The sequence below is a fragment of the Stegodyphus dumicola genome, chromosome 2 (genome assembly GCF_044657685.1).
Source record: "Stegodyphus dumicola isolate Sdum_Otavi_A_Nest chromosome 2, ASM4465768v1".
Taxonomy (NCBI): domain Eukaryota; kingdom Metazoa; phylum Arthropoda; class Arachnida; order Araneae; family Eresidae; genus Stegodyphus; species Stegodyphus dumicola.
Window position 1 is genome coordinate 146,567,184 of NC_140769.1, and position 14,795 is coordinate 146,581,978.

Consider the following 14,795-nt stretch of genomic DNA (forward strand, 5'->3'; position numbering starts at 1 on the left):
ACGTGTGCATGCGTAAAGCATACATTACGCATTGTCAAAATTAGAAAATTGCAACCAGAAAACTATTTGATGTGTATTCGTGGTATTTATAATGACGAGGAATTTGATTTAAATCATATCAAAGACGGAGTACATCGAGATGAAATACTACATTTAGTAAGGAATTATAAGCCGAATAAAATAAAAACATCTGCTCTGAAGATAAGGATAGTGCTGATAAATCAGCTTCCAGTTCGTTACGCGCCGTGACGTTCACCCCACACACACACGCAAAGCAGCGTGAAATTGATAAACAGATTTTGGAATGGTTAGAGAAACAAAGGAGCCTTTATCCGTTTTTTGCAGCAATTCTACTTTTTGTTTGCTGGACATCGAAACATTCTTTTCCTTTGAAGATCCAGCATCGGAAATTCTATTTGACATAATCGATAGTTCCAACTTACTTTTATAAAATTGCTCTAACAGTCTGCAAAAAATAATAAGCCGGATCCAGTTCGAAGATTGAGAAACAACGCAATCTGCAACATTAATTTTAGTTTAGCTTATACCGTCCATTATACATTAAACTCGCATGCGTTAACGCATATGCGCATGCGTTGATGCATGCGCAGAAAGTTTGTACCTTTGAGGTCCGGATTATAGATCATTCTGAATTATGGGTGATCGGATTAACAATTTTTGACTGTATATATATCCACTCTGTTACTGGGCTCAGTGAGTTCAGTTTCTTTATTTTGCTTTAAAAATGATTAAATTATGTTGTTCCAGTTAAGGTTTTTATGCCTATAGTTAACCTGCATGCAATAATTGTGTAATTATCAACAATTTAAAAGTTTTTTAAGTGTGGCTTTTTTATTACCATGGCAGCCATCTTTGTTTATATTTGAAACTTAGCAGAATAGTAGATTTGTTGCCAATCTAGAGAAACTAAGCTTCGCAACAACAGTGTAATGTCTTTTTTTATTATGGTAAATTAAATTATGCTTAATTCATTCTGGAATTATCATTTAAGTTTTTAGCTTGTTTTTACATAGAAACTGTAATTTTAATTATAAAAAATAGTTTTTAATTGTTTTAACTGTACTTGGTGTTTTATGTTTTTCTATATCTTTCAAATTTTAATGAAAATATTTTGAGTTTTTATGTATTTTTGGCTTGCCGCTAAGTGAGAACTGAATTAATTAGTAGCGCATGCACATTAGATAAGCGGCGCTGAATCGTCAGCGAAAAACTGTTTCTTTTCTATTTGTTTAATTTCTTTTAGATATCATTTTAGATTTATTATAGTATTTGAATAGAACTTGTGGTAATTCTTCAGATGATATAATTTGTCTGCACTCTGAGTTATAAAATGAATGACATGTAATGCTTTTAAATGAACCAAGTTCTAAAGTGTTGCTATAGTAAATAACTATAGTGAACTTTAAAGAGTGCATTTATTCTATTGTGGCAGTGGCGTAGCTAAGATTCCAGCGCCTGGGGACAACTGAAGAATTTGCGCCCTTTTCTGTGTGCCAAGATTGGAAAACATGTCATTAAAAATATTTTGTAGCAGCAATTTGGAGCCACCTGGATGCTGTGCCCGAGGACAGATGTCCCCCCTAGCTACGCCACTGTATTATTGTTTATGCTCTATCCACGAAGTAGATTTAATTCAAAATTCGTTAACTGTTAATTGAATATGTTTAAATGAAATGCAGGAAAGTTGCATATAATTTAATATTCTGTACTAGGAAGTCGTGGTGTACACATCAGATTTTTTAAAATTATGCAAGGCCGTCAAACTGAAATGGTGGTTTTGTGATCTGACAAAATCTGTGAATCACTGTTATTATTATGTTCAGAGACCGCTCCTGACACATTTTTCTCACGTCACATAACCTTTTCTTAATTGATGCCTTCCCCTCCCACTGTCATAAAGGTAACTTTTTCTTTTCTCCTTATCTGCTCCCCAGTTTCATAATTCTGGATAACTGCTATCTTGGCAGATATACAAATACAGACATAACCATGCCAACCCAGACATGCAGGTATTGCACACATGATCATTTCTTTTTAACATCTGTGCTTTTTAATTCCTGTTGCCACCCAGATGATATAATGATTAGTGATGCTGACTGCCACACTGATGGCTTGGTTTGAATCTCAGAGAAGGCAGGCATGGATGTTTGCAAGCATACAGTCTGTCTAGCATAAAAAAAAGCTCTCTCCAGTTAGTCTGCAGCTGTCTGTTGCCGTAGAAACGAGTCTTGACTCATTTTTCATAGGAGTGGCTTGAAGTTGAATGATACTCTTTACCCCTCAGCCAACAGTTGCCAAAAATAAAATAACAATATAACAACCTTTGGTTTGCCCCTATTTGAAATATTCTAGCCCTGTTGCTATAGTGACCGCCACCCTCGAGACTGTGTGGCGGGAGCTGTTCTTCTCATAGACAGAAAGTAGAGTGTCTTGTGTGAGTAGGTAGCACTCAAGTTTTGCTGTGATCTGAGAGTCCTTTCAAGAGGTTGATGGTAGGGGAACAGGTATGGTAGAACCTCACATTGTCTCCTGGGTTGCTGTCCTGAAAAGGGGGGGCTGAACATTTAGTGCACCTGTACAACCAGTATTGAATTTCTGGTGTCCCACCCACATCTATCTGTACCTGCCAATTCTTGTAAAACGGAAAATTTAAACTGGTGAACATATTAAATATTTAGTAATAAAAAACAAAAAATTCTTCAGTGACTGAAGAAAGATGAATTGTGTGCTTATGTGAAATGTAAACTAACATACACATATGCAGATTGGTAATCACAAACATTGAGTGAATTGCTTTTATTTATTTATTTCCCCCCCCCAAGGTTTAAAACATACCAATTCTAACTTCTTGGATGTAATATAGAAGTAGCAGTAACTCATGTTTTAATACTGTCGAAATTTTTTTAATTTCTATATTTTATTCTCATGCTTAAGATTTCTTAATTATTGTATTTTTAAACATTATAGGGAAGTTAAAACTGCAGGAAGTTATGTGGACTACTTGCACTCAGTTTCTGAATTTTATAACCCAAACTGGACTGCAAGTGTGATTGTCACCTTAAACATTGATAGATGTCGTCTTTATTCCATGCATGAAGTATGGGATGAGTAAGTAACTTGTATTCTGGCATTCTGAATATCTGCTTAAAATATTCTATATGATGTTGGACACTTCTTGCGTGAACAATTTTTCAAGTTGATATGAAGAATCAAACCATGTTTAATCAGCTCATATTTGTATTTAATCATATTTTATAGTAACTATGCATTAATTATTAATTTTATTTTTATCATTTTAAAAGTGCTTTAAGATATAAAAGTTTTCCATCCCTCCAAGTAGTTTGAGTTCCTGCTTTTCCTATGTATAAATGCATTAAAATATTAAAAATTCATATTAGTTGAAAAACATAAAATTTAGAATATCTAATTAAATAATATTAATATATGTTGTAATCAGAATCGTTCAGAAGCCTGAATCGTGCATTTTAAAGTGAACCTCAGTATGTTAGGAATACCTTCAAAATGCCATTGCTGTGCAGCTCGAAAACTTTCGGTTTTCACCTAAACAAATTTGATTTTTCAGATTTCAAGGTTAGGAGCTATATTTTAAAGTAAACTCTTATGCAGTTTTTATTTAGTTTTGACCTTGTTTAGTATGTTAGTATAAACGTTAAGTAACAAATTTTACATTAAAGGGACTTTTTTAATGGGTTATGTGTTACCTTTACTTATTAAATATCATGTTCTTCGCACTTAAACCATACAATTCAGTTCAAGAGCAATATTGCAAAGTAATTTTAAAATGAGCATATCTTTAAAATTCCCGATACACAATCTCGCCTGCTGGAGATAAAAAATGTTTTTTCTGTACAACGTTGCCATTGTTCGCTTTGAAATCCTTGAGTTTGTTAATTAAAAATTCGTTAAAGTTTTACAAAATATGAAATCGATAATAAAACAAATTTCAAATTTGGGTTTCCAGATGCCCATATTCATTTTTGTACCATATTGCTCGCCTTGAAATCCTTGAGTTTGTTAACTCTCAGTCACTGACTCTTAGCTGACTCGTCTATGCACTCACTGACTGACTATCAACTCGATAGACGAGAGACTAACTCTCCACGTATCAGCAGGGCTTATATAGCTTTTGGCTTGTGTTTGAGAACATTCTGGGCTAAACCAGTAAGAATTCATTCCAGAAGGTTCTTCATCCATCTATGGCATATCACCAATTTTACCGCCAAATGGCCAGTTTCTCACCAAATATGGAAATCCTAAGCCTGCTTTGCGGGGAAGCTATGCTACTGCACTTGGACATTTCGTAACAATATTTACAACAAATACATAATTATAATGTATTTGCAGGCTGCATAAAATTGCTTTAGCCAGTATTAGCAGCCTGTAAGCTGTCAGCTTGACACTACTGCACTAGTCCACGCAATCTTGCTTATGATGTGATCAATTGTAAATAAGTTTTTTACTTTACGTTTAGAGAAACTACCATAATTTCCGGAAGAAAGGCCACGTCAGCGTAAATGCCGCACTCGATAAAAAGGGCGGGGGGGAAATTAAAATTACACAGAAACGCCGCAATAGATTAATTGCGCGTAACATCATCGTGGGCCGTATAGATGCAAAATTTCAACCTATGTCTTAATATATGACATATAAGTTAAGAAGAATGCATGAAATGAAATCATAACTCAAAAATAAATTAAAAGTAAGAAATGTTGAAAATATATTTGCGTTCACGAATATACGTATATATACCCACTAAAGAAGTCCATATTTGTAATACTCAGACTATATTATAAAAAATGTTGCAACAACAAACTGTTAAATTTGGATTACAAAAGGAAATTTTAAATTTTACTTACAAAAGGAATTACAGCAAACTATACATCATATGAAGCCGTCAACTATACATCAAAAGTGAAGAATCATCTGATTCTTCACTTTCTGAATTAAAAAGATTTAGTAAATCCTGATCTAAGTCCAAGTCTTCCAGATCGTCACATTCATCCTCTTGGTTTACAGTCTCTTTATCTAAAGATATAATTTCAGCTTCTTTGATTCCTGCTATTATTGACGATGCTTTTACCGATTTCCACGCACTTCCTACCCACTTTGCAACTTCTTCATAAGATGCTCTATGCATTTTGCCGCTTTTGGTATACGTATGCAATCCTTCACTCATCCAACACTCCCACCGCTTTCAGACTTCAGCTTTGAAAGATTTATTACCTGACAAATCTAATGGTTGTAAGATTTTTCTCAAACCACCAGGAATTATTGCTACGGTCGTAGACAATTTTTTACATCTGGTTTTCATTGACTCGAGTAAATGAGCACGCATCATTATCAATAACCCTTTTGGTTGGAAAAAAGATCCCTTACGATACTGCCAAACTTTTTGTAGCAACTCGTGCATGATTGTTTCGCACATCCAGCCGTTCTCGTTTGCACAAATAATTACGTCATTAGGAAAATCTCCCTTCGGAATAGTTTTCCGTTTAAAAATGATCATCGGCTTTAGCTTGTCACCATTTGCGGCACAAGCTAACACACATGTAAATGACGTCCTTTCATGCCCCATCGTAAGCACAGATACAGTTTTTGCACCAGTTTCATCAACAGTTTGTTTGCAGAAGTGTCGAAAGCTAACAGCATTTCATCCATATTTATTATCTTTGACCGAAGAAGTTTTCTTTTGTCAATAATATCTGTCACATATTTTAGAAAAGATGCCTTTTTATCCCACCAGTCCATTGGTAATTGTTGCCCGACTGTTGTTCTAGTTTTTTTCTTTTCATAAATCTGCTACACCATCAAGGCCCTCCTTTGAAATCATTTATGTTCATTTGCTTTGCTATAAATTTTGCATGAAAGCGAATTTTTACAGTCGAAATTGCCATTCCTTTTTTTCGTTGCTTCTTTATCCAGTTTGCAAGGTCATCTTCTAGATTCGGCCACCTTACAGTTCCACTTCTTTTGGCTCGTTTCTGTTGTGGCATATATTTAAGTTCTTCTTTTTCAGTTCTCCAACATCAAATACATCTCTTGTCCACTTCAAACTCTCGAGCTGCTGCTCTATTTCCAATTTGTTCAGCACGTGAATACATTAAGCTTAAAACCAGGACTAGAGCTTTTGTGCCATTTAGGTGCCATTTTTAAAAAATTTCCGCTCTTAAAAACTATCCAACAAGTACTTGTACCCAAACAATTCAACAAGTACTTGGACTTAAAGTTAAAAACTGTCCAACAAGTTAAGTTAAAAACTATCCAACAAGTACTTGTAACTTGTACCCAAACTGATGGGATCTGTATCTGGCAGAATGCCAAGAAAAATTGATTCATGCTGAAGGAGAAATACGTTAGAGTTCGTTATTGCGAGGCAGGTGGAGTCGTGTCCACCTTTGAAAAAAATTACAGAAAAGGCAGGGGTGGAGAGAGGATGATTCCTGAAAGATTCATCGAATGCCAGAGGAGAGAGACTATTCAAAATGATGAGAATGCTGATTTCAAAGGGGGAATAATGTTATTGTTCTGAGATCCCGTTTAGGGTGAATAAGCATGTAGGTCCGTTCAAGGGAAAGAATGTAAACAAAATACAAAACAAAAAGCAACTGAGTGGTCTTTTGTGTTGGAACAACTGAGTGGTCTATGTACAATGACAACGCCATCCAAACTATGTACAATGACAAAGTTATTCAAACTATGCACAATGACCATCAAAGGAAATATTTTATTTTTAGTGCACCCAAACGCTGCATGGGTAGAAACACCACAACCGCTGAAAATTTAAGTTTTAAACATGTAAATGCTGCGGCATTTCTTCTGGAAATTACGGTATGTTTTCTCACTCTGTTTGTCATAGTAGTTTGACCTGTATCAGTCATACACTGAGATGCAATTTGTAGATGTTCTTTAATAAAGTTTTATGCCTGAACAACATAGAAGAAATACAATTTATAGTAAGGATTAAAATCGGAATAAAATTGAATCAAGCACAATTAACTACATCCCTGAAATATATTTTTAGTCCAATAAAAACAATAGTCCCTCAGGGACTATTGTTTTCATTTTGCAATTTTGTGGCAAAACTCTGAATGTCCGTTTCTTTTTTTAAACTATTGCCACTGAATATTATCACCCAGTATTATATTTGAAGAAATTAAGTAATGAAAAATCTGCATAAATGTATATATGTTTCTTGCATTGTGGTAAAAAAAAACGGTACCTAGAGCCATCCAATTTTGAATGGCGTAATACTACTGCAAATATGGGCATGTGGAAGCACAAATTTGGAATTTGTTTTATTATCAATTTCATATTTTGCAAAACAAGCGAGCAATGGCAACGTTGTACAGGAAAACATTTTTATCTCCAGTGCGCGAGACTCTGTATCGGAATTCTAAAGATATGCTCAATTTAAAACTATTTTGCGATATTGAACTGAATTTTATGGTTTAAATGCGAAGAACATGATATTTAATAAATAAAGGTAATACACAAAATGTTACAAAAATGCCACTTTGAACATAATTTAACCCTTTGCGGCATGGTGGGTCAATATATGTCCCACCTAATTAATATTTATTTTCTCAGTTAGCAATTTCCGTTAGAAATTTTCTAATTTTTTTAAAATAATCTATTGTAGTTATTATTTTTCTCAGTAGATGTCACTACTATACCAGGGCTTAAGTTTATAAGCAAAAAATATTCAAAATAGGATCACAAGAGTGATATCCATGTAGCTCGCATTTTTCAATATTTTAAAAATTTTGGCATACAATTTATGATACGTATGATTCTTTTTAATATTCAAAGGTATTTTATTTTCAAAAATCTTAATTGTATTCAATATTTTATAACATTAATTTTGCAGTTGAAATAAGTGGGTTAAAATTTGTCCCACCACACACTTGAATTTCCGCTCAATAGATGGCAGCACTCACGATTATTTTTTCTTTTCTTATTTGCATCTAATTTTTTCGTGATTGCGCGCGCTTTTACATCCGTTGTATGCTCTGATGTGCTAAAATGTCTAGAAAAAATTAACAACTCAGGAAGCTTTGGATCTTTTTGCTGAATTGCCATCCGATTGCGACTCAAATGCTTCAGATGTCAGTTCTGATTCAGATGAAATTGAAATCCATTAGAGAATAGCTGAAATTGAAGTTATTGCTGAAAAAAAAAGGGGAGTAGTATAATTTGTTTCACTTTTTAAACACACAGACCCATCTATGCATGTGGCACTGTAAATATGAATCGGAAGTATCTACCCAAAAATTTAAAAGACAAATTTATATCAAGAGAATATATAGACTTTTCAGTTAGCGATGATTCAATTTATTGCATAAAATGGAAGGATAAAAAATCCGTTTTTATACTGTCTTGCTTGAAAAAGGCAACTGAAATGAAAGAAATTAATAGAAAAGAATGAAATGGAAAGACAAAGTACTGTGCCCAAACAGCATTATTTCATACAATAAGAACATGGGATATGTCGACTGATTGATCAACTGAAAGGACTATATGAAATAGACTGCAAAAGCAAGAAATGGTGGCACATGATTTTTTTTTACTTTCTAGATGCGAGTATAGTAAATGCATTTATTCTATTTAAGTTTGTTCGTGAACCCGATCATGATGTAAAAACAATGAAAGATTTTCTTCTCTCAGTTATAGAAGGTCTAATGGCACTTGCAGGCAAGAAAGAGCTGAAAAGAAAACTGAAATCCCCAGTTCAAATAAAAACTAAAAACCCGTTCGTACAACCAGAAAAGAGACTAAAAAATGTAAGTCACATGCCAAAGAGAACGAAGAGGAGAAGATGTGCATATTGCAGCACATCGAAAGAAAAACGACGAACATTTTGGATGTGTGAAACATGTGAAGTGCCTCTATGCTTACAAAAGAATGAAACAACATGTTTTTCAAAGTTTCATGAAAAATGACTTTTTTAAAATTTTAATCATATATAAATGTTTTCCAATCAAGTGCCAATTTTAATATTTAGTATCATATGTACGAGTATCAAATTTTAATCTTAAAATAATAATCAAGAAAATATTTTCTTTTGTTCCTAAAATTTAAAAATATTAAATATATATATGCAAAATGTGCATATGCAAAATTTTACAAGTCATGCATATATGCAAAAAGTACAAAATGCATTTTAGTGTGTTTATTATGAATATTTTAGAATGCACGCTTTATTTTGTTGATTCATTCCACATATGATTTTTTTCCTGCTATACACCAATATGCTATAAGACATGTGCTAGTTGCATGGTGGGACAAACGGTATCCCACCTTCCTTCGTAAAAAATAAAAGTGCAGAGTATTTTTCAAGCCTTAAAGGCACTTAAGTAAGTCCATCTGACTTATTCTAAGGCATTTTTTTAAAGATTAAAATATATTTTAAATATGCGTGTCGCAAAGGGTTAAAATCTGAAACCTTTCAAATTTTCTTTTTTATTCTTAGTAAATCTTGGTTATCCAACATGGCATGCTCTGCAGTCATCTTACCATGCCTCCCTCTAAAGCCACTATTGTTTGCCTATGCATGTTTGCGTTATATGCCAAACTCGCATACTCCTAGATTTATCTTGTAAAAATAGAGATTTATCTTGTAAAAATAGAGATTTGTTTGTGTAAATCACAGATTTTGAGTGAAGTAATTTGTTTTGTAATCGTTTTATGTTAGGAAGACATATCGAAAGGAAGAATATTCTTTTGAACTGAAGAAAAAACAAGATGCTGTGACTTCCACTAAACAGTGAGTAGTTACAAATTTTTCAATACTTCTTTCATGTTTTTCAAAAAGAGAAAATAAAGGGGAAAGTCTTAATGCATTCTGTGTATGAACGACATGTTTATTTTTAAATGGTTTAGTTTTGATTTCTTTGTTAAATTCAATTTTTAGGTAATTGTCATCGTCACAGTGAAAATTTCAAAAGTTTTTAGTTGTAAAATTTTGTTAAACCCCCTTCCCCCCAAAAAAGTGGAAAATTTTTGTAACACCTCATTTTTCACAGCTTTGAAAGTTTCTCATAAAATGTAGAAATAGTATTTATAGGTTAAAAATACATCAGGAGCTGTTTATATTTTGTTCTATTTCAAGTTTAATTATTTTCAGTCATAAAATAGCCATTGTGACGAACCTGCATTTATCCATGGCGGCCCGTAGAGCAGTCACAAAACATCCGATGGTTCAGTTTTCTAATGCTATTTATTATTCGTTATATTTACATATTTACAACTGTCCTATTGTTAGGTGGACTACCTTCACAGAAATCATGTTGCCTAATCAAACGACATTTCGTTTCTACTTACATGCATTGCACTACTGCCAAGCAGCGCCCTCTACTTCTCTCTTTACAACACTCCCCACCTGTGAACTCTTTAAGTTCACACAAACCGAATACAAAATAAACCAGTATTTCTAAATCAAACACAACATTTGAATACTCTATAAACTACATCAAATTGCAAATAACAATTAAGTAATGTTTAAACACATTAAATCAACTTATAAAGTAATTACTAAATAAGAAACACTATACTAAATCAAAATTCGCAATAATTATATAAACTAAACTATATTTAGCAAAAATCAATAAAGATACTCAGAAGATGATATATGTGCAAACAACAAATTAGATTATTGTTACACTGTAACTCTTTACTACTAATTATGCACTTCAAGGTTGTACAGCAATTGTACTGGTCTCTTCAGATTACCTGTTTGAGTTTTTATTAGACAAGAGCGAACCTTACCATCTCTGCCAGGATAAGTTTCTATTATCTTACCTAGTGTCCACAAATTCCTAGGTAAACGGTCGTCATGTACAAGGACTACGTCATTAACATTAAAGTGACCAGACACTTTAGTAGGTAGGCATAAATTCACAGATCTTAAAGAAAGCAAGTAATCCTTCCTCCACATATTCCAAAAGTGGTTTAACAAGGTTTGTTGATGTTTATACCTTTTGATCAAGGAATGTCTAGACCCAATCAAGTCTTCTCTGCACACTCTTGTAACTGGAAAAGAAAGTAAACGTTTACCAATTAAGAAATGAGCAGGAGTTAGCGGTGAGGGTTCTGAAGGGTCATTGTAGACATACGTTATGGGTCTTGAATTAATTATGGCTTCGATTTCTACGAAGACTGTTTCTAGCTCATTCAAAGAGAGACTAGAACGTCCAACTATTTTCCTTAAACAAGTTTTGATCGTTCTAAAATGCCTTTCCCAGAACCCTCCCCACCATGCTCCTTTTTCCACAATAAACTTCCATGTTATACCGTGGGAAGAAAACAAATTTTGTACAGATGGATGTTGAATACACTACCAAATTTTTCGCAACTCGAGATCAGCACATTTGAATGTCTTGGCATTGTCAGAATATATCGTTGAGCACAATCCACGACGAGAAATAAACTTGCGAAACGCAAGCATGAAATTCTCCACGCTCATAGAAGGGACAAGTTCTAGATGTAAAGCTCGAGTTGTAGCACATGTAAACATAATGTTTATTCTTGCTGTCCTTTGTAAAGAAGGGACCAGCATAATCCAGCCCTGTTACAGAAAATGGAGATGATTGAAGAACACGATCAAGTGGTAAAGGAGCGGTTTCCTGTGTACCGGCACGCACCTTGTATCGTTTACACAAAAAGCACTTACTTAACGTGGACTTGACGAATTGGCGTCCTTTTTTACTTTTCTCTAATATCGGCTAAGGTAGCTTCGACTCCAGCATGAAACAATTTGTTATGAGACTCAAAAATTACTAGTTCACTGTATCTATCTTTATAAGGTAACAGCCATGGGTGTTTTTCTTCGAAAGCAAAGTCTGAGAATTGAAGTCTGCCCTATAAACGCAGAAGACCATGGGTATCCAATTCTGGGTTCAGTGAATAAATCGACGATGTCTTTTCTAAGCATTTTCCACTTGATAGATCTAGAATCTCTTTCGCAAAGTATTTTCGCTGTGTAACTTTTACCCAGTAGAACTCAGCTTGCGAAATCTCAACAGAGCTTAATGGACCTTTGACTTTCACTGAATTTTGTTTTATATTGTTGGTAAACCGCATAACATAAGCCGTAATTCGATACACCTTCAGCAGCCTGCTGAATAGCGTTAACTGTAGTAATGCCGAAGATTCTACGTCTTGAACAGAAACATGAAGAGATGTTTGCATCCTTGCTTCGTTCTGAACGCTCTCCTTGTCGATGTTGGTCTGTTGATTTACTGGCCAAACACTTTCAGGTTGAGAAAGCCAGCTAGGTCCCTGTAACCAAAGGGAATTTCTCACAAGATTAAAGGCATTTTCTCCTCGAGATAAAAGGTCAGCAGGGTTTTCACTCCCACTGCAGTGAAACCAGCATTCAGGATCCGTGAGAGACTGAATATCAGAAACTCGGTTTGATACAAAGGGTTTCCAATTTCTTGCATATCCCTTTATCCAGTAGATAGTTATTTGGCTATCACTCCAAAGAAACTTTTGATGACACAGTTCAGGAAACAGCTTTGTCAAATACATAGACAATTTGGCGGCTACTAAAGCAGCCATCAACTCCAAACGAGGTAAAGTCATAGTCTTGAGTGGAGCTACGCGACCCTTCTTTGCGGTAATGAAACTGGTGCAAATAATGTTTTCTGAATCAAGGTATCTAAAGTATGCTACTGCGCCGTACGCTTTAGGGCTAGCGTCAGCAAATACATGAAGACTAACGTTAGATTTTTCACTACTACCAAAATATTTTCTCGGAAGAGAAAACTCCTCCAACACTTTTAATTCAGCTTGCCAGCGACTCCAGTCCTTAACTATTTCTAATGGAAGGGTATCATCCCAGTCCACACCTAATGTCCAAATTTTTTGTAACAGAATTTTCATTTTCATCACAAAGGGTTGAAACACACCAATTGGATCGTAAACTTTGGCCACCCTTTGGAGAATAGTCCTTTTTGTGACCTCAGCACTGTCATAGGATAAATTTCCTAAAAATTCGCAATTCAACTTGATCTTATCTGATTCAGAGTTCCAGATCATGCCCAAAAATTTTGACTCTTTAGCTGGTTCTATGTTATAACCTTTTCCAATCCACCAGGAATTAAGTTCCTCGGAATTTGACCTTAATTTTCTCAAATTCATCTCAGCGTCTTTAAAAATCTTAACCGCATCTGAGGATAATCAACATGCATCTTCAATAGTGTCTGCACCGTAGTATAAATTGTCTACATATAATGAGGAATCTAACATTTCATAACTTTCTGGATTTGTGCTTTTATATTTTTTAATGTGGAATTTTATCGTCATCGCTAAAATTGCTGGACTACAACAAAGACCGAATGGAAGACGTTTAAACCTTAAAACTTTATATTTTTCCTCATTATTCCCTACCCAAAGAAATTTTAAATATTCCCTATCCTTTTCTAAGATTCCTATCATTAAAAAGGCCTTAGCTAAATCTCTGCTGAAAGCAATTTCATATTTCCGAAATTTTAAAGTTATGTCCAAAACCACGGGGATCAAACTAGGTCCAATGTCTAAAAAATGATTTAAGGACTTTACACCTTTAGTTCTAGAAGAGCTCGCGTCGTAAACAATCCTACAACTTGTGGTTTCCTTAGGTTTTATTATTTCCCTGTGCGGCATAAAATACGATGCCTCCGTTATTTCCTGTGAACACTTCTCAACTATACCCTCCTTCATTTGCTCTTCAATTACAGATTTATACTGCTGATAAATCTCAGGATTTCTAATAAGTCTATTTTTAAGACTTTCAAATCGTCTTAATGCGACTCCGAAATTATTTTCTAATTGCCCTGCTTCCGGTTTCCATAATAAACTGACATAGTATCTATTACCTTCTACCCGTATTTCCTTTTCAAAGCTCTGAATCATTTCTCTCACCTCATTAGAAATCGCTGAGTCACCGGTAGGGCCCATCAAATCTAAAGTCCATAACGATCTCAATGAATCAGTTACGCAAGAAGAAAGGTTTACTATTGCCGTGTTTTGAGATACTATTTCGCTCTCTTTATCTTGAAGGCCAACTGGGATCCATCCAAACATAGTAGAAATCGCATAAATTTCCTTTCCTAATTGAATCTTTTCCCCCCTTACCATCTTCCAGTAATAATCCACACCTATTAGAATTCCAACGCTTCTTTTACATAAACAAGCGATTCGCAATCCGCACTCATTCATCATTTTTAGTGTTTGTTTTGACGGCGTGGTCATATGCGCAGCCGTAATGGCGTCAGTGACGAGACAGCTGATTTTTATTTTGTTCTTTTGCTTCGCATCTGAAATACAGAATTCCACAACCTTATATGTTTTAGGTACTGCGTATTTCATTCCGAAAGAATAAATAGACAATGTTTCTTCTCCAACAAATTTTAAGTTTAATTTCTTAACTACACTAATATGAACAAAACGTCGTGTAGCACCACAATCGAAAATTAAATTAGTTAACTCTGACTTTCCCTCATAATGAGCTAACACTGAACAGGTTTGCAATAAAGCATTTTTCTTCAATGATTTATCACAAGGAACAACAGAAAGCGTGTGTTCTTTCGGGGAGTTTTGTGTTTCATCTAATGAATTATCTCACGAGCTTTCGCACAATTCTTTTATGTTTTGATTTGAAGCCGTTCGCGCTTTGTTACGATTTGAACTACTCGTACATAGTGACTCATGATGCGACTTAAACCCGCATTTTAAGCAGTTAGTTTTATTTCTGCACGATTTCCAAATGTGAT

The 14,795-nt window shown here is 34.5% G+C and overlaps 1 protein-coding gene across 3 annotated transcripts in view; it reads left to right on the plus strand.

Moving 5' to 3' along the window:
- LOC118192104 (tetratricopeptide repeat protein 14-like) overlaps nt 1-14,795 on the plus strand; it is a 144,805-nt gene that overhangs the window by 64,053 nt on the left and 65,957 nt on the right. For all 3 annotated transcript variants that reach the window (XM_085811206.1, XM_085811207.1, XM_085811208.1), the window contains 2 exons: nt 2,989-3,129; nt 9,734-9,805. In XM_085811206.1, the coding sequence (XP_085667332.1) occupies nt 2,989-3,129; nt 9,734-9,805 (213 nt within the window). The remainder of the gene's footprint in view (nt 1-2,988; nt 3,130-9,733; nt 9,806-14,795) is intronic.